The 26,241-nt window shown below is 40.6% G+C and overlaps 1 protein-coding gene across 1 annotated transcript; it reads right to left on the bottom strand.

Moving 5' to 3' along the window:
* Positions 1 to 3,633: 3,633 nt before the first annotated feature.
* Positions 3,634 to 25,962, bottom strand: OLFM4 (olfactomedin 4). The gene is made up of 5 exons (XM_021674553.2): positions 25,769 to 25,962; positions 20,985 to 21,137; positions 13,134 to 13,346; positions 11,995 to 12,154; positions 3,634 to 5,060 (listed from the first exon to the last, which is right to left on the bottom strand). Exons 1-5 carry the CDS (start codon positions 25,946 to 25,948, stop codon positions 4,270 to 4,272), a joined length of 1,497 nt encoding a protein of 498 aa, XP_021530228.2. The 5' UTR covers positions 25,949 to 25,962; the 3' UTR covers positions 3,634 to 4,269.
* Between the last annotated feature and the right edge of the window lie 279 nt (positions 25,963 to 26,241).

The following is a 26,241-nucleotide window of genomic DNA, read 5'->3' as shown; positions in this document are numbered from 1 at the left end:
TCCCTCGGAAGTCCTCAAACACACCATAGGTCTTTCCTTAATAGTTCTCAGAGCAGTCGAGGTCTGAAAAACCCTGCTACTAGCAGAACTTTTGGCTCCAAGAGGTTCAGGGTACCACCCAAGAAACCTCCCTGTTGGACAAACTGAAAGCCATCTTTCCCTACTGGACCTTGATTCCAAGGGCTATTCCCCTTGAATGAGTTCCAGAAACAGATGCAGATATCAGAGACAAGTGGGCACATCCAGGGCTACAGATGTGGGGCCTGGCAACTGAACTGACAGCTCAAATAGCATCTCTTACCCATAAGCCAGGCCAGCTGGTCTGTTCCACTGACTAAGAGCACGCCTTAGAAATGTGCCTGCCTTTTATTTTCTGGTGTGTCACAACTTACCCTTTTGTTGTTCTGGAACATTCTGGAGCACAGGAAGCTAATCACCCTCTGTGGCATGACATCTGTTTGAGATGACTGAAGGCTGAGGCACAGAACCTCCCAGCATCATCCTGAAGGCAGCCCACACAGTCAGAGGACAAAGGATGAAGCTCTCCCTTTCAGTGATTCATGAACAAGAAGAGGAGAAAAAATAGACTCTTTAGGTTGGTGATATAAACAAACCTTAAGAGGTAAATGCATTTTACTAAAAGTGGGGTACAAAATAAGTACCCATGCATGTTCTGAAAAGGCTGATACCCATGTTGACTACAGCAAAGCAAGTAGAAAAACATGCATATAGTTGAGTCTTATCCACAGGGCTTCATGAGAGCCAGCCTTCATTTAGGTTATCAGTGGACCAAAAGAAATGGGAAACAGGTTCGTTTCTGCTGCTCACATTGGCCAATCTTTTGGGGTCAAAGCACAGAAAATATCAGCACTGAGGATCAATCTTGGAGTTGAGGACAAAGAGAGGATAGGATGTTCTAGCCTTTGGAACTCTTCATGCCAAAATGACACCCGCTTCAAAAAGTCACGAGCTACAATAGCCATTGTAGAATGAAATGTAAACTTGAATCCCAGTTAGCTTTATATTTTGTCAACCCAATGACTGTTCTGAACCTAAAATTCAAAATGAGAAAGAGGGATTAAAAACTCATTGTAAAGGGCAGAGCATGGGCCAAGGACTTCCCTAAACACTTTATATATTTAATACCATTTAATTTATCCCACAGGACTGTTAGGTAGGTGGTTTTATCCCATCTTACAGAAAAAGACACTGAGTCTCAGAAAAGTTAAGGCACCATCCCAAAACCGTACCATATGCAAGTAGCAGGACCAAGAGTCAAATCCATTTTTGCGTGACTCTGAATCCTGTGCTCATAACCACTCTATGCAGTGTTAATTAACATCCAGTCTCACCTGGGTAGGGATGCTTGTGGTACAGGAGTAAGATTGGAGAACAAACTTTCAACAAGCCTGATAAGAAAACCTCATGCTTTGGGAGCGCTGACTGGTAGGTTTGATTGGTGCATAGATTCAGACCCCTCCCATGGCCCTACAAGCCACTTGGTAACACTTAGAAGGGCAGTAGGTCACCACAGCTCTCCATAATCCCCTACCCAACCCCAGGAAAGATAATAAACAATGCAGGGAATCCCAAGAGCACTGGTAATGCCCAATTCCCCTCTGGGGTAATTTGAACCCACTAGTTCTCTTGTTGAAGAAGACAGATTCAAAAGCCTATTCACTATATAATTCTATGTCCATGACTTTCGGGAAAAAGCAAGCCATAGGTTTAGGAAACAGATCAGTGGTGGCCAGAGACTGGAAGGTGGGGGTAGGAGTTGACTATAAAAAAGCACAAGAGAACATTTCAGGGAGGATGGAAGTGTTTTATTTCCTAATTGTGGTAGCCTTTACATGACTATACACTTGTCAAAACTCATTGAATTGCACACTTAAAACTGGCAGGTTTTACCACATGTGAATTATACCTTATGTAATTTATGTTTATAATATATATATGTAAATTTCAAACAGGCGCTAGCAGATGAATCTGGAGCTAAAATTCCCATTGTGTAACTGCACTGCTGTAAACCCAGGAGCCTGAATCCCTGAGTCCTTCAACCTTCCCAGCAGGGATATTTCCTGCAGGCAACCACTGCTGACTGATACACCATGTCCAGTGGGAAAGAGGCTGGGAAGTGTATTTTTTCAGGCAAATGCTTCTGTAGCAGTTCAAATAAGCAGCTGATTGCTAGGGTTACCTTGGCTTCCTGCCTCCTTTCCTGAATCTTCAGAGGTCATACTGTGTACTTGGTAGAAACATTCATCTGGAGAACTGCCTGAAGCCAGATTAAACATAACATCTTGGTTTTTAACTTGTATCTCACATGATATACATGTCTTTATCTTCATATCTTGTTGCATTTTGAAGGCCATACCTGTCTCTACACTCAGCCCTGAAGAGATAGGGAAGAATCTTACTAAAAATACCAAATATTATAGCTGCCATCTGGCTCAAAAAACTTGGCAAGGATTCAAAATGAGCGTTTCAGGAAGACTACCTACATCAGTCTAGTTGTCCTTCCAGCTCTAGATCACCTGTCCTCTTACACATTCCTTTTGGTAAAGGTACTTCTCTTCCTGGTATAGCCAGTTAGTCCTTTTGCTTTCTGCCCAAGTCCTCCTGTTTGGGGAAGATCCAGAGGCTTCTGATCCATGTTAATAGCTCAGTTGGAAAAGAAACATAAGCCACATAAATGTAGTCCAGCATTGGAAATAATCAGATCAGTCATGCAAATTAATAAGTACATAAGGTCATATCCCAAAAGATAATAGGGCAATCTCGTGCAATAAAAGCTGCCAGAAAGAGTGGATTTTAAAGGGAAAGGAAAACTAAAGAGCCAGTCTGACTTTGGACTCTTATTAAAGTTATTAATATCATCTGTTGTTAGCTATGTGATCTCCCAGCACTGGTGTTTGGGAGGTAGCCATTCTCTGAACATCATAGCAAGATATGGACTACCCCGTAAGAGCTTTCTTTTTTTTAATTAAAAAGTAAATGAAACAAAAGATGACTTTTTTTCAAAGCACATTTAAAAAGAGGGAGTAAAGCATTCAAATGGCCATCCTATAGAATAGACTTGAACATCAAAGGAAAAACAAACAAAGACCACATGATAAAGCCATTCGAAAGCACAGAAGTACATCACATACGCTAGCAAGGTTTCCAACTACTGCACTGATTAGCTAGATATTCTCAGTAGCTTTTCTGTATCTCATCCTAGAAAAAAAATTACATTTTTATTTTCTTACAAGTTCCAGGCTTAAACAAAGGCAAAAATTACATGCAACAATTGATAGGCTCATAAGTTGCACATATGCTCCAAGGTCTTTTTATATAACAAAAAATGCTAGCACTTTATTGCTGCCATCAGATTATCTTATAGTCTTAGAGCCATGTAAATAGAAGTTCTTGATGAAATCAAAGAAAATTAATTTTTCTAATCTTATATCTGTTTCAAAGAAAACTATTAATTTTTTTAAAGCAAGAGGTAGAGAGGGGGTAGGGGGAATTGGTTAGTAAGTCTGGTTCTTATCTTCTGAGCTGCCTTTGGAAGGAAGTTATGAGGTAGAGGGTTCTACTGACTTTTAGGTAGGTGGACAATGAGAGAAAAGAAAAAGCACATGCCTCATCTGCAGGTCCTTCTGGGCTTTATTTGCAGTGTACAATTTAATGCATAAAAAGGCCTTTCTCCATAAAACTTAGCACTTTACAGATACAATAGAAGCATGCCAACTTTACTTATCTGCCACATGCAAAGCATCAGTCCAGGTGCTAGTGAGGAAAAAAAAGTTGGAGATTTGGTCCCTTAAGGAGCTCCAGATATTAATCTGCCTAACTAATCCCCAGGCACAGGGTAATTAGTGGGGTTACATGGAAGAGAACTGGTCACTGGGCAATCTTTCCTGTACAAAGAAACCCTGGAAGCCATACTGAGTTATCTTTAAGTTCCTTAATTTCCAGATGCCACATCACAGTAGGCTTCACTAGACCCACAATGCCCCTAGACCTCTGACAATCCCACCTTAGAAGGATTTCACTTCAGTTGGAAAACGCATCTGAAGAGGCAGATGGCTCCTGAGAGAACTCACCAAATTAAGACAAATATCGTAGGTTTCTAGTGTGTAGGACTATGCACCTAAATATTGCTGCAGAACGAACACACTTCTAGAAGCCCCTGCAGACATCTAAGAAAGTGGAGAAGACTATTTTTTCAACAAACATTTTATTTCTCTTTCACCCTAATACCTAAACAGCTTACTGGGGCTTCTACAGGACAAAAAGATCATAATTCAGAAGGTAACCATCATTATAGACATAAAGTTTCCGGTCAAAAGGGCTATAGGTAATGCTCTGTACTTTTTCCTGCATCTTCGGCATTACAATGTCTAGTTTGCCCTCTTTCCCTGTGTTTGTATCATAGTAGTAAAAAATTTCTTCTGTTCTGGTGTTCAAAGTACGGGTGGCATACAGAACCCCGCATACCATGAAGGCATTAGAAGCAGATGGCTTATACTGCTTGGTATACCAAGTGTTTAGCACCTGAAGTGTGGTGTCATTGAGTTTACTAATCACCATGTTACCAGTGCTGGCTTCAGTTGCATAAATCACCCACAATCCATTCTCATCCACAGCAAAGTCAATATCTTGCCAAGCAACATTCGCATATGAAAAACGGTTATTATAGGCAGCATCAGGGAGAGTTTGAGTCACAGCAACCTTGTTGGTGGTGAGGTTAATTCTGGCAATATTCCCGCTGTTGTACAAGTTGACATACATGCTGTTCTTGTAAACTGCTGTACCACTACCTTGGCCATAGGTGATCCGCGGCTCTCGAGCATTTGTAAACAATAGCAAATCATCCATTGTGTTGTACAGTCTGTAATATTCCAACAGTCTCCCATCTGTATTCAATGGCGCCACCCAATAAAGGTCTTTGTTTGGATACTGGGAAAAGTGATCCCTACCCCAAGCACCATACTTATAAGAAAACCCTCTCCAGTTGAGCTGAACCACAGACGGTTTGCTGACGTTCACCACACCACCATGACCACAGCTCCCTATAAAAACAAGAAAGTAAACAGGCATTTTTAGAGAAAAGAAATGATGGAATACAAATAGTTTAATATCCTAAGCACCAAAGGAATCTATAAATATGTTTCCTGTCAAGGTTCAATAACAACAGTGGTTCTGATGGAGAAGGAGGGCCAAACCTCCTCTTAGTTTCAGTCTCAATGCAAACTCGATGTCAGCTCTATGGAGAACTACCTGCTGCTTCCATGGGTGGGCTTTCAATCTAGAAAATAGGAATAATGAAACTGCCAAGAACCATATTGAAAAAGTTTGAAAGCCCAGAGAGAGGAAAAGGAGACTTAGTAAATTTAATACATTTCTTTCTATCAGAGAGCATTTTGCAAATATTATCTTATTTCATTTTTTTATAGCAAAATCAAGAAAGCAAGATTATTCCACAATCCTACCCTATTTCTATAAATCCAAAAGATGTTATTCACTGAGTCAGTCAAACCCAGAAAGACTTGTGATTTTTCCAGGCAAGGCTTCATGCCCTTCCTCGTTCTCCCCTTCCCTGGAACCCCAACTGCACATCCCTGCCAGCTATCAATCCTGCTAAGAGGGCATTTTAAATATAGCACTTTATAGATCCAGAAAGATGGTCCTATAATGGTGGGATTTCACCCTTGAGAAGCCATAAAGTTATTTTGGGGCAACATTGCCTGCTCTCTACCCAATGCACAGCCCATCAATAAATCACTTGGTGACCAACCTGCTGCAGAGTTACACAGTGAGTCCACATATGCTATTGTGCCATAGAATGACATGCAAGCATTTCATCTTTCCATCCCGACACTGTCATTGTCACAATGTGTACAATCAAGTGGGACCAGATTCACTGGTCCACTGAATCTACATTCCCTGTAACACTTGGGTAAATGACTCAGTCTGGGCAATCAGCCCTTCACATTGTACTCCCTCTGAAATGCCTGCCATCCCAGGAGTTTATGAGCTATAAAAATAAAATAAAATTCCTCCAGTATTTTTATAATAACTATCCAAAGAGTTGAACACACATTTTCTGGGATCTTAGCATTCAGAAAAAACTCGTGAGATGGTTTATTGGATAACAAAGAAAACCCAACTTCAAGTACATTTGAGGTCATATTCCCTCGTCATGCTGCTCAGAGCAGAGCAGGTGAGACAGGAAAGGAGCAGAACCTGAATCACTGGATCTGGTTCCAAATGCTTGGAGGGACTCAGAGAGCCATTGAGAAACATGAGGTGAGCTGGAGCCAAAAGCAGAGCTGCAAAGAATTGCCTGAGATTAGCATGGAGGCGGGGAAGGGGGAGCAAAGCCTTTGTCTCTGGGTCTCTGCTGTGTCCAATATAGAAAGACCCATTCCTTTGCTAGCTAAATGCTTTCCCTCTCCACCCTCCTCACCCAAGGACTGCTCAAAGGTGAAACCATTACTAGAAATTCTGTTTTTATTTTTCCAACCTGCTGGGGCTTTTTGGTCCCAGAATTAAATATGTGTTCCTAAAATGCTCTCATAAATCCGCAGTTGGTGAGAAAGTCAGCCAACCATACAACAGGTAGAGAAATGAAACCACTCTGTACCCAACCTCAAATAATTTTGCATATCATTAAGCAGAACACAGTAGCAGGTTTATTTTAATAATGCATGTGCCATTTCATAAATAAAAAAGCAACGTGTGTTCAGCCAAGAGACTATTCTCCACTGAAGAAATAATAAATAAAATTATAAATTATTATTTCTTCTACTAAAAATGATCTCTCAGATGAATGCTTGTTTGCTTTTGTTTATGAAACAATGCATGAATTATTAAAATAAAGTTAGCGGTGTGTTAAGTTTAATGATAACAAAAACTGTTCAAGTTTCCATATGCTACAAACTGGATGTTCTACTTAAAATATCTTCCTGAGAACTTATTTATTTAACTACATTTCATTGGGAGGAAAGTCACTTTTTTTTCTTTTAGGTTAGAAGACAAGAATTGTTTGCTTCATTGAATCTTGCCTTCCTGAAAAGAAAATATCCCAAACCAACAGCAACAAAATATTTAAGGAAAATTTATGATGCATATAACTTATTCAAGCACCTCCACGAGGTTAAAGATAAACTATTCTGTCCCTAGATGTGAAAATTTTTAGATATGAAGGAACCAAAAAAAACTTTTCAAAAATTACTATTACTACTACTGTTGCCATTATACTAATTGCACTATTATTAGTATAATAGTATTAGTACTATTACTATTGTGACTAATAATAATAGTGGCTTCTCATTTCATAAGTTGACTAGAAAATTCAAATTGCCCAGTATAAATATTAAAATTGTATGAAACTCTTTTTCTCACCTCCAAAACATTCCTAAACACTTTTCTGTTCATTTGCTATCCTCCTTTTATCCTCTATGGGCAAGGATAAAGGGCCATTTTTAGGGCCTTGGCTATGGTAGAAAGGAAGTAAAAACAGAAATGAGAACTCAACATTGTTGCCAATGCTACACATGTGGCCACAACAATGTCAGACCAGGAAAAATGCTGTGACGGGCTTCCTCGACTCCTGGCAGCAAACCATCTTGGACATGATACTGAAACTGACAGCCAGCCCAGTGCCCACTGTTCCTCAGAGTCCCCATCTCCCATCCCATCTTCACTGAGCCTCTCACTACCCTCCCTTATCTCAAACTCCTTCCCAGCCCCTTCCTTCATGTCAAGGTTTTAGATGTACTTCATTCCCAGTTTCCATCCCAATTTCATCCTGACACTTGGGCAACAACCCATAGCCCAATCGTGACCCAAGAATTCTGAAAGATCATTGAATCATTTTGCATTTTCTGGTGGAAGAGAACACACAGCACGGAACTGTCAGGAGCAAAGTGTCCTTTAACCTACTCCACAAGCAAGGAAGCAAAGATAATTTGGTGTAAGTAGATAGATGAGTTGTTGGAATTTTCTTGTCATTCCAGAAACCACAAGTGTACCTCTCTGTTAGAGCATCTATGGAAGGCAGCCTCATATGGAAAATACTACTAGACAGATTCTAATTGAAAGCCTGATTCCAATACTAGTTGTATAAACTCGAGCAAGTTTCTTAACCTTCTGAACCTCAGTTTCGTCATATTAGAAGAAAAATAATAATACCAACTCTGCAAAACAGTTATGAAAAATACAGAGAAGGCATGTAAATGTTACTCAGTAAATGGCAAATATCTCAATAAAATTATATCATGTTACAACTGGAGGTTTAGATGTCTCCTTTCCTAGATAGTGGCTTCTGGAGGTTTCTTTATTCATCCTGGTAACACCAGTACCCAGAACAGGGTCAGCCACACAGTGGCACCAATTCTGTTTTGTAGAATAAAGGAATGAAAGACTAATCAAATCACCTAAACTCAGCTTACCCTTATTTATAAGACACTAGCCTTCCACCCTGCTACATATCTGGTTTTTCAAAAAGCCTGGTATTTACTCCATGGAACATAATTTGAGGAACCCTTTATACAAGTGTAGGCTCGGTTGGCACTCTCTTCATCATGCAATTCATTAGATGGCACCATGGTATTCTGAAAATATCTGAGGAAGCCAGAATCATGAGACTTTAAAATATTCTGACTTGGCTTTTTAGAAGTAGCATGTTTTAAAGCCAATAATTATATGCCTGCAGAGGAAAATTAATCTTAGATCTATTAATACACTCTCTCAACTGGGCAACTGAACTTTGAGCCAGGAGGAGAATATGATTGACTTATAAGGATTAGGCAGTTAAAACAATCATAGTCACAAAATGATTAAGACTAAATTGACTCTGAAGTGTTAGATATATGCTGCTCAACACGTGGCTCCTCCCTAAGCCTGGGATTTTAGCAGGTCACCCCATGTCTTTCAGAGCCCATTCAATCAGCAACTACTTACTGAGCGTCACTATGAACCAGCATTGAGCCTTGCATCCCCAAGCAAAATGGAGATCAACCCCTGAGCACCCCTATCACATTTGGCCTATATGCAGTCATTTAGATTCACAGGCACAACAGAGACAGACTGAAGTTTTAAAGGAAAAAAGTTAATGAGTAGGAGGCCAATTATTTTAGATTAGAAAGTTCTATGGAACGAGGCAGAAAATGGTGCTGTTTGTAGCAAAAACCAAATAGAAAGCATATTTTATTGAACCTGGGATACATTCAGTTGTTCTAAATTCAAGCTGACCACTGGATTAGCAAACCGTAGCTATAAGGGAGGGGGCCCAGAGAGCCCAGAGTTACTTAGAGCTGAGACTTGCATATACTCTTTTTTTTTTCTGTGCAACTCTGCAGTGAAAAAAGCAGACAGGCCAGATTTTAAAGTCCCATAATAGTGAGTAACTTTAATTAAAGTCTCCACAGGCTCACAAGTTTGTGGTGCCTGGGGATTTTCCAATTCTGCATTATCAACCAATCCAAACAGAAAGAGAGCAAGTGAAAGAAATTGATTTAAAAACATGGCCAAAAGTCAGTTTAATATAAACATCATAAATATAATATGAACAAAGCTGGAAGAGAGCCAAGTGGCTTGGCAGGGATTCAGGTACAGCCAAGGTTGTGGGAAAGTGAGTGAAAATCTGGATCCAATTTGCTTAAACAACACAGCTGGGCTAGGATGGATCACAGAAGTCTAAGGGTGAGGGCCTAGGGGAAAGTTCTGGGGAAAAAAAACAGAAAATCCAACAAAAAACAACCCAACAGGCTCACTTGTTTTCCTCCCTGGGTACTAAGCAATGCATTTCCTCCCCACCATGGTCCTTGGCTTACCGCCACCTGATACCCTGGGTCCTGAGCTGACCAAGGAGCAAAGACCTTTGCATTGCACCTTCTGCTCTCTCATTAACTACTTGTGTGGCCTCAGGAAAAGCAGTGTCCTTACCACCCAAGTCTTCCCCTCTGAGACACGACGTGACTAAGTTAGATGGCCCTGAATATTCCTTCCTGCTCTCAAAAGTCCTCATTCTAAGGGATGCATAGAAAATTGTGCCAGAAAAATCTATTTCACAAGGAAGATTTGCCAGGGGTGTTGGGAGCTAGTTCAAGTGTTATCAGGAGTTGTCATTGCTTTGGCCTCTGCCTCAGTGAGCCCTCTGTGGTCCAGCAGAAACAGTTCTCATTTGCTACATGTTTGCACCACTAATCCCAGACTAAATTTAGACTCAGTTTATTATAGAGGACAGACCATGGTCTTTGCCCTAAACCTTCTCTGCAGGTTGAAAAATTTAAACAGTTGTTCAAATTTATGTCACCTTCTTTCTGGAGAAGTTGAAAGGCCATTTTGTTCTGGGGCAGGATTCTGACCATTAGACGACACCTGTCATAGTAGGACAGACTCCCATTTGTAGAGGGAGGGAAAAGATCCGCCTGAACAAGACCAGCAGGCTTATATCCATGGCTATACCTATTTAATCATTGAAGCCTTAAAAAAAATCAGTTATTGACAAAAATCCAGAAACACAATCTAAAAGAAAGCAGGTGGCCGGGCATGGTGGCTAACGCCTGTAATCCCAGCACTTTGGGAGGCTGAGGCAGGTGGATCACAAGGTCAGGAGATCAAGACCATGCTGGCCAACATGGTGAAACCTTGTCTCTACTAAAAATTCAAAAATTAGCTGGGTGTGGTGGCGGGCGTCTGTAATCCCAGCTATTCAGGAGGCTGAGGCAGGAGAGTCGCTTGAACCTGGGAGGCAGAGGTTGCAGTGAACTGAGATTGTGCCACTGCACTCCAGCCTGGCAACAGAGCAAGACTCCGTCTCGAAAAATAAAATAAGCAGGTGTCAGAATTGGAATTAATAAAAATAAAAGAGTTGCATGATTTGATGAAAATATACAGTCCTCATTCAGACTAAGATGCTCAGGACCTGCAGAGAGAGGGTCTCTGTGTCATCAACGTCTCTAAGGGATGGGGCTGAATGCTGTGGCTGAGAGGTGGCCTTCAGTTCACCTGGAGGGGTGCATTGCAGGGCACAGTGATCTAGCATTGCTTTTGTTTTGTTGCAAGGTTTTCACTTCAATTATCAACATTACTAATAATACCCATTGCCAGCATGTGAGTGCCAATCGTAAGGCTCCAAGCTTTCCAAGCACTGTCTCATTAATCTCCCCACCCTGCAAGGCAGGCACTATATTCTCCCATTTTACACATGAGATATTAAGGATCCTTGTTGCTGCAGCCACCCAGCTGGGAAGCTCGGGCCTTTGGGAGTCTTAAGCTATACTCTTGAACCCTATACTCCACTGCCTCTGTTCACGGGTATATTCGCAGAACACCCACCTCTGTACTGTACTTAACCCCAAGGAGGATTTATTAGAGACTAACATGCCACCCTCACCCTCTAAGAACTCATGGTCCATACAGCAAGACACACCCACAAGCACTATGATATGTGGGGTCATTCCTTTAATCCTCACTGAATCTCAGGACACACAATATAGCAGGTGCTCAGCATGCATTTATAGGAAGAATAAAGGAAAAATTAAAGAGGAGAAGGGAAAGAGAGAAAGAAGATGGGAATATTGAAGGCATAAGCCTAGCTCATCAGATAAGTGAGCCAATCAGCCCTTAAATCCACAGGAAAGTGGATGCCACACACAGATTCCAGAGGCTTTCCCCTGAGGCCTCTGATAGTGCCTCCATTACCATAGAGATTTTTGTTCCCTGTTAGTAAATGCAAAGAGAATACATGTCACTTGTGGATTTTGTTTTAAATCAACTCATTGCTTGTGCTCCTCCTCTGTGAAACCCAGAATATCATAGCATGTAGAATACTTGGGAGGAAGGGAATTTAAAACACGGAAGAGAAAACTGAGAACTACAAAAAAAAAAAAAAATCTCACCTTCTCCTTCACCATTGCAATCCCCAATCCCTTCCCCACTGCACTCACAGCTCCTTATGGGATCCGGCACAAGTGGTTAAAAAAGTGGCATGCTTACCTGGAGTGGGAGAAGGACGGACGAGAGGGGTGTTTTCCCCTTTAGAGGCCTCGCACTCTTTCAGCTTGTTCTTCAGAGCCACAATGTCTCGGCGTATGGCAAGGACATTGTTTTTGTCTAGCGTCTCAAGCTTCTCTACCAGGAGAGTCATATTCCTTATCTAAGGAAATAAAAATTCAGAGTGACTTTATATTATGGTGCAATTTCTTTCATAAACATTCCAGGGCTGAATTTGTCATTTAGTGAAACATTGCAAGAGAATACACCAGAGATTCCTCTGAATGGTTTCATTTGGAAGAATACATTTTATGGTTTAGCGTGAACGCCTGTCAGATCTCAGGCAGATGTATGTGACAGGAAGAAAATGGCAAAGATTTTAACAGCTTTAATAATAGAACCCAAGTTCATTCTCAGCATCCACAAATGTCCATTAAAGTTCATTTCTAATAAAAACTTCCCCTATAAACTTGTGTTTACTCATGTTGTATTATAATTAAGTTTCTAATGAATGGTGAGGGCCAGAGAAAGCTTAAATTCTAAAATACATAACTAGAATTCTCAATTATAACCCATGTCATGACTGTGCAATTCTCGTTGGTATAAATTACCCGACCATTACATTGATGTCATGATCTCTATCCACAGATCTTAAAAGGTTTCACAGAAATACACAATAAATTTCTTAAAGGGGGCTTCCAGTTTGTAGAGAAGGAGTCCAGGTTATTCAAAAGGAGAAACAAACCTAACGAGTTTACCACAATCAGGTATATTGTGGATTTCTAGATCCATGAGGATAAATCTAGACTAGAGAAGACACCTCATCTAGCTTGGACATGAACAGTTGTTCAAATTTATGTCATTTCCTTTTTAGAGGAGTTGAAAGGGCGTTTTGCTCTGGGGCAGGATTCTGACCATCAGACAACATCTGCTCCTAAGTCAGCACGTTCCCAATGTGCTTAACTAACTATTCAATCACAGGCTCTTATCCAAAACAGAACATAGTGACATGCCATGTGGCCATGAGAGAGTAGAGAATTAGAAGTTGGAAGAGAGAGTTTCATTTCCTGGTCCTAGCACTTGCTTATGGTCACTGAAGGGAATTTATTATTAGTTTTCCAGGAAGAGAGTTCACTCCTTACCTCCACCTCCAGCTGGTCAACAATTTCTGAGCTTCCACCAAAACTCTCCTTCAGCTGTATGACCAGTTTCTCCATCTCCTTCACTTCTACCTTGATCAGCTCGAAATCCAGTTCAGTGTAAGAAATGATATCCTCCTCCATGATCTCAATCCGGACAGTCAGGTTTAACAGTTTCTTTTCATACACACTGATTAATTGGACGTATTCCTTCACCTGAAAGGAAATCAAAAGGTTCAGCCCAATTCCCTGAGTAGCATCACACCATCTTCTTCCACTACTGAGCCCTTGAGGACTATTTGATTCTTGCCAATAATTGCTTTTTGTAAAGACATAGATCAAAAATATATTTAACTAGATTTTTGAAATCTACCCATATATAAAGAACTTATTACTCCAATTGAGGGGAGGTAGATTTTACACTTTGCTAGACTAAAAATAATTTTGCTTCAGTATGATCATTTGCAGGTATATTCTAATCTCCATTTTTTTAAAAAGCTTTTAGATTCAGGGGTATATATCCAGGTTTGTTATATAAGTAAACTCATGTCATGGGGGTTTGTTGTACAGATTATTTTGTCTCCCAGGTCCTAAGCCTAGTACCCAATAGATTTTTTTTTTGTTCCTCTCCCTCCTCCCACCCTCCGTCCTTGAGCAGGCCTCTGTCGTTCTCTACTTTGTGTCTATGTGTTCTCATTATTTAGCTCCCACTTACATGTGAGAGCATGTGGTATTGGTTTTCTCTTCCTGTGTTAATTTGCTTAGGATAATGGCTTCCAGCTCCATCCATGTTCCTACAAAGAGCATGATTTTATTCTTTCTTATGGCTGCAAAGTATTCCATGGTGTATATGGCCCATATTTTTTTTAATCCAGTTTACCATGATAGGCATTTAGGTTGATTTCATGTTTTGCTATTGTGAATAGTGCTGCAATGTCCATGTATCTTCATGGTAGAACAATTTATATTCCTTTGGGTATATACCCAGTAAAAGGATTGCTAGGTTGAATAATAGTTCTTTTTAGTTCTTCGAGTCACCACACTGCTTTCCACAATGGCTGAACTAATTTACACTCCCAGCAACAGTGTATAAGTGTTCCCTTTTCTCGTCAACCTCACCAGCATCTATAATTTTTTGACTTTTTAATGATAGCCATTCTGACTGGTGTGAGATGGTATCTTACTGTGGCTTCGATTTGCATTTCTCTAATGATCAGGTGATACTGAGCTCTTCTTTCTTAATCTCCATTTGAATGTTTGAAGAATTTAGCTCCCCAAACTAAGCTGGTTTGTATCATAATCTCTTGCCATCTCTCCTCCCTTCAACATACTTACTCTAAGTGGGATTTCTCGACCTCAGCATTGTTGGCATTTGGGGCTGAATTGTCATTTCTTATGGGGGCTGTGCTGTGAATTATAGAATATTAAGCAGCTTTCCTGTCCTCTTCATGCCAGTCGCATCCACCCACACCCCAGTTGTGACAACCAAAAATATCTCTGGGCATTGCTAAATGTTCCCTGGGGACAAAATCATTGCCGCCGCCTTCCATTTAGAACCACGGCTCTAAACCTAAGTATTTTCTGGAAGAGGGAGAAATGTGCTACACAGAATTCCTTCTTTGATCACCATATGCAATTAGTTTTGATCCCCTCTGCCTTTTACAAAGTGGCATAAAGATCCAACCTACTACACAATATGTGAGTGTGTGTGCCCTGTAGAATGCACATTTCATTAAGTGCACCCACATTTATTCCAAGAACTGATTATTGCAATCAGACCTTTAAATTACACATTTGTTGCATATATTTGAATGTCTGATTATTAAGTTAAAATACTTCCAAAAATTCCCTTGGCGGTTTAGTGTATAATTGGAATCTCCAAATGGATATTTTAATAAACACAGTTGGTGGTTCTTTCTGTGTCTGATCTCTAAAGAAAATGCCATGGCTTTTTTAAGGACCTGCTCATTAAAAGTCACTGGCTTTATATGCTTTTTAAAAATTTGAACAGAAGTGATACTTTCCCCAAAACTACACTAATATCAAGTAGCTGATCCACAGTGCCTGGATGAATTTAGAGCCAGATGTTGGCCTCTAATCCTTCTAATACCAAAAGCAATCCTAACTTCTGTCATTTCAGCCCTTCCACTTAACCCCATTGTGCAAATTAAAGTAGACTCATAGACCACAGACCTAAAGGGCCAGGGCTTCAGGCAAAAAGGATTTTAGTGAAAGTTGAAAAAACAGCCCTTGGCACTGCTAGTGTATCTCCTCAGGCAACTGATGCTCACTGCCATCAGATATACCATAACTTGGAGGATGACAAGGCTGGGGTGATATTTTGGTGGATATAGAGGTTAAAACATACAAACAGCCGCCCCTCAGTATCCATGGGGATTGGTTTCAGGACCTCGCAAGAATACCAAAATTCAAGGATGCTCAAGACTCTGATAAAAAATGGCACAGTATTTGCCTACAATCTACACACATCCTCCCAATACTTTAAATGATTTCTAGGTTACTTAAAATACCTAATACAATGTAAGTGCTATATAAAGAGTTGTTATATTGTATTGCTTTTTATTTGCATGATTTCTGTTGTTGTATTGTTATTTTTATTAGGTTTTTCTCCCTGAAATTTTTCAATCCGAGGTTGGTTATATCTGCAGATGCAGAACCCAGGGCTATGGAGGGCTGACTGTATATATAAAATCTAACAAGTCCGCCTCAAAAGTGCACTGCAGATATAGGGCTGCCAGGTTTCAGCGTCTACAAAAATCAGGCATAAACCTTGCCTATGGTAAAAATAAATAAATAAATAAGGCGCCAATCCATTACAGAAATGGAAGTTTGAGAAATAAATATGCTTGTTGGCATTTGGCCTTGCCAGCTCTTGGAACAAATGAAACACCCTCAGCTTCTCTGGAACATTTTGGTGGCACATCGCAGCTGTTGTTCTACAAAAATGAGTGATTCAACTGTCATCTCTGCTAAATAAAATGTGGCTCTCCCAGAGTCTCACAAAAAAAGCAAGGCATATTCCAGAGTTTGTTCCCTATAAAACTGTGTGGTGTGCCTACCCTGGTGCAGACACAAAATGAAGGGTCTGTGAAGATCCACTTGAGGAAAAAAACTCGAGGTTCTTCAGCTGACGTTTAGAGGAAGCTCGGTGCTGTTCAGGAAAATGGCAATCATCAGTGGAGTGAGAGGACACAAAAGAATTTGGGGATGGGCCAGAAAGACTTCAGAGTATGAACTTTACTTTTACTAATTTAAGTAAATCATTCGTCTGACCCTTCACATATATATGAATCTGTAGCTTTGGGAAAGCGTGGACAATGCTGAGCGCATGCCAGCTCCTCCCGGGAGGTGTAGTCTTGGGAGAGGCAGCCCAGCTTGCGTGGGAGTGTCCAGTCCCACGTCCCTGGCACTTGCTGCACTTTGTGCATTTTTAATTCTTCTAGAAAATACAGTCATTTGCTGCATAACAACATTTTTGTCAACGACACACCGCATGTATGACAGGGGTCCTGTGAGATTATAAACATCATATTTTTACTGTACCTTTTCTACATGTAGATACATATGGATACACAAAAACTTACTGCTGTATCATAATTGCCTACAGTATTGAGTACAGTCACAGGCTGTACAGGTTAGTAGCCTGGAGCAATAGGCTATATCATATGGCCTAAGGGTGCAGTCAGCTACACGCTCTAGGTTTGTGTAAGTATACCATGATGTTCACCAAGTTAAAATCACCTAATGATGCATTTCTCAGAATATGTCCCTGTCTTTAGCTGACCTGTAGCTGTATTTTGATGTAGAACAGTGGTTCTGAATGGAGGGAGGGTGGCAGTGGTGGTGATTTTGTCCTCGGGAACATTCAGCAATGTCTGCAGACATTTTTGGTTCTCATAACTGGGGTTTGGGCGGGTGCTATTGGCATCTAAAGCCAGGGATGCTGCAAGACATTCTAGCAAGAATATGGGTCTAGCCTTGAGGGGACACATCCTGTATCAACATCTTTACCCTGAAGCTCCTCATCACGACAAGTCTGAGCACTAGATGGCCCATCCATGCTTGTCTTTAAGCCACCAGCCTATCATTCACAGCTTCCATTTTATTTTCCTTGTTATGCACATACTATCTCATTGATGAGGAAAAAAATTTGTGTGAGGGTTGGTTTTAGGGTGGTGATTATTGTTCCTTATAATAAATGTGGTCTTGTAAAAAGGATGTGGTGCAGCTGGCTAGTAAGCTAACGAATTAATCTGGTTCATGTTTCTGCCAGTCTCTCAAAATCTGTGATTATTACTATGGCCAGACTCTTTGAAAATAAGTAAGTTGGCTTTGCAACATACTACCATTTTCAATATATGTTTCAAAGTAAAGGCAACAGGGTTCATTGAGCCTGAAGTGACTGTAAAGACATATAAAGTCCTTTGAGCTAGATCCACCTAGACTCAAATCTAACTTCAGTACTTAGTGGGCAAATCACTTAATTTCTCTAACCTTCAGTTTCCGGTAAACTGGAGGTAATGATACTGAGCTTACAAGATTATCATAAAGACTGGAGATAATGTACATTAAGTGCCCAGCTAATGGAGGCCCTATGAATTATAGAAATTAATAGAGAAACAGTAATTTCAGTGTTTTTCAATCTGACCTTTTAATTTATTGTATTTCACTGCACAAAATATGGCTCAATCAATGTTGTTTCTTTATGGGCTGCCTTAATGTCTGCTAGGCTGCCTCCACCTTCCCATGCATGAGGATCTACTAGCAAATGTGTCATATTAAATAACTCACCCCAAAGACCACAAGCCTCCAGATAAAAGAGAAAATCCAGCGGGGGGTGGGGAGTTGGGGAGAGATAGCATGGGGAGAAATGCCACATATAGGTGAAGGGGAGGAAGGCAGCAAATCACACTGCCACGTATGCACCTATGCAACAATCTTGCATGTTTTTCACATGTACCCCAAAACCTAAAATGCAATAAAAAAAAAAAAAGAGAAAATCCTGAGCTGCCTTTTGTGCCATCCCTTTCCTAAGTATAGTCACAAAAGGACCTATCATAAACAACAGAAAAGCAGAAAATGCTTTCAGCATCTTATGCAGAGGCAGCTCCCTGTCTTCTCTGTGTACTGGCAGATAATGAATCAATGTAAGGCAGTCAAAAACCTTTTCTACTGGCCTGTCCTAAATGGGCATTCTCCCAGGCCCCCAGATAAATGATGATCTGCAAGGCAACCATGGGACAGCTGTAATTATTCATCTGGAAATTCAAAAGCCCTCAGCTACAGAGATAACTTTGGATTTGAAGGCATTACTGACCCACTGCATTTCTTCCTGGGCCTACTTGGAGGATGCTAACAGCATGACCAAGAGGAAAGAGAGTTGGGATGATTTTGAAGACTCAGATTCTGACCTGGCTTAACCAGCCAAGAGAGGAATGACCTTGGGCAAGTCTCTTTACCTTTACGAACTGCAGTTTTTCTGTCTCTACGATGGGAGAGAGAACACCTGGCCTATCTTCCTTAAAGGGTTACCTGAGAGGAGAATAGAACTGGAAGCATTTGAAAAAGCACAAACGAAGCTGCTACTATTATTGTTGTTACTATCACCTGTTACACTAAATCAATTATATAAATCTTAGCTAACTTTTTTCTTAGGCCTCAATCACAGATTTTTTTTTTTTTTTTTGGATCAGAGTAGCCACTGACTGACACTTTCAGAACTAAAACTTTCTTACCTATTCTGTACTTCCTCCCTACCTGTTATTAGCAAAGCAGATGCTACCAGCCCCCCTATACAGGACTGGAATTAAATGTCCCATATTCACAAACCTGGCAAGCCACATACTCTCCCTGGGGCGCATGAGGTTTCAAACTGCCCTTCACACTGCTGCCATGCAAAGACGACATGCAAATCAGTAGTTTCCACTATTTCAAAGCAAATGATTCTAACTGAAAAGATCTTTACCTAGGATTTTCCTCTACTTGTTATGTTTTTATGCATAACTTCTTATCTGTACTTGATTATGCTGGAATAAGGCTATGAATATTAATGGTTGGAATTTATAATTTAGTGCTGTGCCTTTTCCGCTGATTAATTCAAGGACATTTTATTTCTTAAGCAGCTAGGTTTCTAGAGTAGTCAAACACGTTTTCCTGGATACTCATTTAAACTTAGAATATTTATCTATCAATTCAGGCTGAAAGTAGGGTCTCAGCCTCATCATAATTTTTGTTTTAAAGGATAACTATGTTGGATGTTGAGGTGGCAAAGCTTAAATTTCTTAGGAAAACTTATTCTGAATGGTGCAGTAAAGCCAGAGCTCCTTGTAAATTAATGGAGTTGTATTAAATAATGCATAATGTGATTATAGCCTAGCTTGGACTTCACCTGTGCAGAAAATAGGAACTTTTCTAATTGATTTTTAACTTGACTGAAAAGGTGGAAGGGGTCAAAACTAGAACGCCAAGTCACATTGCTCCAGCCAGCCCAGATAAAGGCAAACCCTTTACAGTAACTTCCTCTGGCTGAAGAAAAAAACAGTAATCAGAGAGTTCAAGCCAGTGTTTTTACCAAGGCTGACAGACCTACTAGTCTTGACTCAAATTCCCAGAGAACCCTTCAATTTTTGTCTAATGTTGGACACATCAAATGTAATGTTCCTGCTGAGACAATGGAAGATAACCATCAAGAAAGAGAGATGGAGGGTGGGGACAAAAGTGGGGATGGTTAAAAGGTAGAAAATGAAAAGTAGTTAGAAAGAATGAATAAGGCGTAGTATTTAATTTAAGTCAACAGGGTGACTACAGTCAATAATAATTGTACATTTAAAAATAACTAAAAGAGTCTAATTGGATTGTTTGCAACACAAAGGATAAATGCTTGAAGGGATGGGCACCCCATTTTCCATGATGTGATTGTTATGCATTGCATGCCTGTCTCAGGGTATCTCATGTACCCCATTAACATATACAGATACTAGATACCAAAAAAGTTAAAAATTAAAAATAAAGAGACTACAACCTTGGGTCTTACTTGGAGAAAGTGGGAAAAGAGAAAAGAGACTACAACTTATTGTCACACAAAAAAAATAATAAAAAGAGAGAGGGAGAGAGAGAAGGAAGACAACAATTTGTAAAGATAAAAAAGAGTTAAAGAAAAAAGAGAGGGAGGGGAGGAGGATGAGAGGGAAAGGATTTGAAGGAGTGGAAGTAGAAGAAGAGAAAAAAGTAGAAAAAAATGATCATCTAAAAGTAAGAAAATACCCAAAATTTCCCAAAAAAAAAAAAAAAAGAATTAACCAGGAAAGAAAAAGACAGATTAGAAGGAATGAACGAGGGGAAGGATTGAGACAAGAGAAATCAGAAACTAAAGGATGCAGGAATGGAATCGAAATAAAAGAAAAGGAGAAAGAGAAGGGAGATAGCGTACAACTAAAGGGGACAGAGGAGAAGAAAGAAAAGAAAGCAAAGCTTGAGGTAAGATCTGGAAGACCAAAGAAAAGCAGCAGCACCAAAACAAAATACAAATTGCAGGTTGGGGTTTGCAGGGAGAGCTTGAGGCTTCCTTCCAACTGCATGAGTACCACAGTACTATGTATGGTTATCTACGGCGTGAACAATCTCAACCCCACTTTCTTCCTGTGCTCCTATTTTCCCTGGTGTCTATAAGAACTATAAGAACTCCAATTGGTGTCCTATCAAATAAATGCTAAAATCCCATAGAATAAAAACGTGATGTCTTTGACATAGCGAAGAATGGTTGCTTATAAATCCTAAATTAAAACACATTTTGTTTTGTTTGCTTGTCCTTATCAAGAAAAGGAAAATGCTTACTTTAGAAAGCTCTTTCTCAAACTTCTCAGAAAGAACATGAGCTGCGAATTCCAAGCGTTCCACTCTGTCCACGGGAAAGGTGGTGTCTGGCAGGGAGACAGAGCACTGGCAGGTCCCACGGTCATCCACAGAGCCGGTGACATTGGAAAACAACTGTAAATAATAACAAGTTGAACATCAGTAACAAGCTGGAATCTGAGCTTTCTGGCAACTGAAGTGACAGAAATTGGCTTGTCAAGAGCACTTACAGGCTAGTAAGTGGAGTCCAATACGTAAATGAATAGAGTCATAGAAACAGGAGAAAACAGCTTTGTTTTCACAGGTGGGGACCACATAGCATTTGGCCACATGGCCACTGGTTGTACGAAAACCGCTATGTCAGCAGACTTTATCAAAGGAAAGATTCTCCATTCATGAGTCTTAAAGCAGATTATTCCTATCTCTATGCAAGGAAGGGGAAATAAAGAAGCTATGAGAGTGCTAAGTTCGAATTTCAATTCTAGCATTCGCTAGGTGTGAAACCTCCTTAATTCTCAGTTCCTTCATCTGTAAAATAGAGATAACCTACTTCACGGGGTTGTCCTCAGTACTAACGGAGTAATATGAGCTAAGTTCCCAGCACAGGGTAGGTGATCAGTAAATGTCACTTTCTCTTTCCCCCCTCTACTGCTCATTTTCTCTTCCTCGCCTTCACCCCAACCCCAGTTGAATTCCTTTTCATCAGAATGAGGGAATTACCAAGGATATGGGCTACAGTGAAAATATACAATGCAAATTCATATCCTCTCATCGCCCGGGAAATTGTATAATTAACATCCTTCAAAATGGGAACCAGCCATTTGTTAGAAACTGAATAGTGTATGAGCTTGAAGGTTTTGTGCAAATTTTTTTAAATAAAAGTTTTTTCCAGCTTACCATTTGCAGAAAAAGTCATTTTAAAATATTTGATGTTTCTTTAAGATATTCAGACTCACACTTCAGTGCCACTGCATATTTTTAAGTGACAGGTTTGAAACATTCTGTTTTTCTTTTGTCCCCTTTGAATTTCCCCAAGAGGATCCCAGCACAATTAACATTTTTTTATTACTACTGTTGCCTTACAGAGTAACCCTTGACAGTCAATTTGCTGTGCCTTTTAATGATCTCAACTGAAGGCCAACCCAAAGCTAAACTGTGGACATCAGCCTGAAGGAACTTTTTATGAAACCACGAAGGAGATAGCAATGGTCTTCAGAGCTTGAAAAGACTCTGGCCATGTCTCTCAAAGTTCAGGTCAGCCAGCTGCAGGTGGTGTCATGTGTCCTGTGCATTTAACGGCTACCAACCTCCACGACGCCTGAACAAGCTGGGTCTAGATGCTTCTATTATAATGAAGACTTATTTTATCAGTGGCCTTGGGGCCAATCAAGGCTTTTGCACCTAAGTTGTTTTTAATTTAAGTTTCCAGATGAGCAGAAAAAATACATATATATGTGTGTATCCAAAAGTCTCTATATGTGTATAGTCAAATTTTATGACCTTGGCCTCAATTTTTCTTTCCAATCACATCTCCACATGGGAAGAAGTTCAGGAGTAGGGAGGAGAAACAAGCAGATTTATGTCGAACATGGGGATGGACAGCAGGGCTTGGATAGGGGAAGAGTCTTTGCCAGAGATGAATAAAGACTGGGCAAGATACACCAGGAACCTGTCAGAGAGGCCGGCTTCCCTTGAAACCAGCTTTATTCATTTCTCCAAAGATAGAAAGACTCCAGCTCAAGTATGCCAAGGCTTTTACAGAAAGAACTGACATATCATGGACTTTTAAAGAAACAGCTTATTATAATAATTGTCTAGCAAAAAAATATTGCACTGCATTTTGAGAAGGGGAGTTTAATTAGCTGCACAAAACAGGATTGGACCATTCTCAGAGTTCTCTGAAAAGCTCTGCCAACTCAGGAAACAGTGGATATCACCAAGCAATCTCTAGACAGTCAACCAGGAATCACTAGCTAATAACTTTTAGTCCTGAAGTTCACTTGAAAGACAGGCAAATAATTATGAGCCCTGCTGACAGCGATTCCATCGGTTTCTATTGAACATCTCTGTCCCAACGCTGTGGACTCCCCCAGCCTCTATCCAGCTTATCATCAGCCCAGCCTGCTCAGCTGACATCATAATGGTCCATAAGTTTGATCAGTGTCTCCCATTAGAGATATTTCTGCTCCTCGCATTCAAAGACAATGAAGCTAATGGTGATGAGTCTCTGTCTGCAGTGAATGCTCAAACTCTACGTGAATGAAGCATAGGGGATGGGAGACAAAGACGAGTGCTTGTCCCTTTGGCCTTTGGAAGAATATGCAATTCCCCTCTGTGTAGGGCAAATAGAACCCTGAGTACCCCACAAGACACCTTATACTGGTAAGTTTTCACTAAGCATGTGTTCAATTAGCATTTACTGATGTCTACACTATGCCAGGCTCTGGCTTTAGGGAGACGATGACGAGTCAATTCCTGCCCAGGAATCAGGCCCATTGTCACTATGGAAGCCCTACTGGTTTTTTCCAACCAGCTTGGTGGCCTGACAACAAAATACGTGACTCATTGCAGTTCAGACTATACCAGTTACTGTGTGAAGCGGAGCATTGAGCCTTTTCCTAGTCTTGTGAATTGAGAATCCTGCAGAGGCCCCTCCTTAAGAGGGAGAGAGAGTACTCTGAATGCTTACAGCAGAAGGTGCAACTCACATTTAAGGTGATTTAAGGTTGCTATTGGCTCTAATTAGTAGCCAAGCCTAAGTGTCAGCAAAGATTCAAGGCATAAAATAATAGTACTCAACATTTTCAAAGTACAGAAAATGATATGTTTGGAACTTACTCAATGACAGTTATAAAAGGGTTTTCCACCACCTTCCAAAGAGCTCATCAAGCTGACAGCCAGCCCCAGAAAATAAGGTTTATAGTGAAATTGACTCCTAGTCCACTATAAAAAAAAAATTTGGAGTTGTGATACTGACTCACCAGGGAGAGATAAGTAAAAAGGAAATTAAAATCTCTAAGTACAATTTAACTACCATATCTCATCTACTTTTAAATATTTGTCTTTTTACCAGACAATACGCATTCTGGATTTCTCTGCCTCTTGATCTATATTTTATTATCTGTTATTATAGCTGACAATCTTACCCAAATGCTGGTTTCTGACTGGTGATGGAGCTTCATAATAAATTATTATTGTTAACCTCAGTCCAAAAAAAAGTGCTAGCCAATTCTGATTATCCTCAGAAATCATTGCGCATCATGAAATAAAATTACGTATCTGATTTCTGATTGCAAAGAACTCTTGTGTCTACCTATGATTCCCAAGCCTCCCTCCTCTTAAAAATAATCAGTTTTCATCTGGAAATGTAGAAACCTGCATGTAGAGACATGGTAAAGAGAATGGACAGACTAATTTTGAGCTATTTAACTTGCTAGCTTAGTGACTTAAAGCCAGTGACTTCACCTTGCTAAGCCTCAGTTTTCACATCTCTAAAATGGAACTATTAATTTTACCTACCTCTTAAAGTTAAGTAAGATAATACATATTATATACTTAACCTAGTCCTGGCATTTATTCAATACACAGTAAATGTTATTGCTGCTGTTTCCATCTAGGCCCTGTCCAAACCATTTGTTAATTACGAAATTTTTAATATCTGTATATTCTGATGGTCAAAATGAAAACAAACAAAAGCTTTTTCCTCCCCCTTCTCCCATTTGCCCTTCCATTCAGACATGATCATGTAAGCAGCTACCTGACCTCTGAGTTAAGATCCTAGAAGTGCAGAGAGAGGAGCTTTGGTCCAGAAGACTCCCTGACTCCAAGTTACAGCTTAGCAAGGATAGCCTAGGCGGTTCTGCAGAGTGGGGTTCCCACCAAAAGGCCCAGAGTGAAATAAATAACTGCTTCTTGCCTCCTAACCTCTCATGCCCTCCAGCCTATTCTCCTTTCTTTAAAGGAGATCCGAAGAGGACTCATCCCCCAAGGAACTAAAGCTGTACCAGTCTATTTGTAATGCCTGACTTTTGGTTTTGTTCGTCTGTTGCTGCTGTTGTTTGGACATGGAAATGGCCCTGAAGATTCCCTATAAAGAAGATTGCAAAGGATGAACACTCCCCTAGGGAAATGTCTACTAGTAGTAACACTTTGCTAAAGACCAATAACTCCTCCCCTTATTTCTGACACCCATCTCCTTTACAAACCAGGCCAAGAGAAATGGTCAGGGCTTCAACTAGAGCACTGCGGCTTTCACTCCCTTGAGGGCTACTCCTCACCATCCCGGGACCCTGCCGGGCAGCAAATCAATTGGACAAGCTTTCCTGGAGCTGCAACTAACAGAGTCCTTTCCCTAGCAGTTCCCATCCTGGACTGCATATTAGAATCACTTGGGGAGAGGTTTTTTTAAAGTATCTGATTTCTATACATCTATGCAGGATTTTTTTTTTTAAGTGTAGAACCCAGGCATCTGTACTTTTAGAGTTGCCCTGGCCACCCATCCCAACGTGCAGCCAGATTTGAGAACTCCTCTGAAGCATAGATTTTCTCAAAAGTCCCAGCTACAGAACTGAGATATCGTCTCTCTTGCTAACAATTTAATTATTTTACTGGTGCTTTGATTCATTTCCAGGGCACCTATAGTTAACAGAAGGAGTTGTAAATCTTTTAGAGTGCCCAGGTCTAGCCATGCATAAAATTGTATTCAGGTCCCCAAAAGTAAGAGGCAGGGAATGAAGCAGCTCATTCAGAATCTGGGGCCTCCTCACCTGGGACACAGTACCTCTGCCACCTGAACTGTGGCTGCTCGAGTAGATGGAGCCAGAATCAACGCCTGGGAAGGAGCTGGAGCTGGAGCTAGGGAGTGGGGGTCCCACATCCCACAAATCCCCTGCAGCCTGGCCGAGGAAGAACAGAAGGGCTAGGAGAAATGAGAGGCCGGGCCTCATCTTGTCCTCTTAGCTGGAGCCTCTGGCTCTGCACAGAGCCCAGGGGCTTCTTATAGGGCCCAGCAGGGATTTCCCCATGGCCAGCATGTAAGAAAATAGGAAGTGGCCAGGGAACACGTAACCTGCCCCAGGAGGGTCAGGACACCCAGGAATCTGAGTCATGGCCCACACCTTGTCACTGAGGCCCACTCTGTGAGCTGCCCTTAGATCCAGATATGCCCTGCCAAATATTAACTCAAATGTGCTTTGTAAAGCCCAATATATGGTTTCCCACTTAGTACTTCCTTGAAAGA

This window comes from Aotus nancymaae, unplaced genomic scaffold (assembly GCF_030222135.1).
Source record: "Aotus nancymaae isolate 86718 unplaced genomic scaffold, 86718_ANA_hifiasm-v0.15.2.pri h1tg000009l, whole genome shotgun sequence".
Classification (NCBI taxonomy): Eukaryota; Metazoa; Chordata; class Mammalia; order Primates; family Aotidae; genus Aotus; species Aotus nancymaae.
This window is presented reverse-complemented; position numbering and strand designations above follow the sequence as displayed.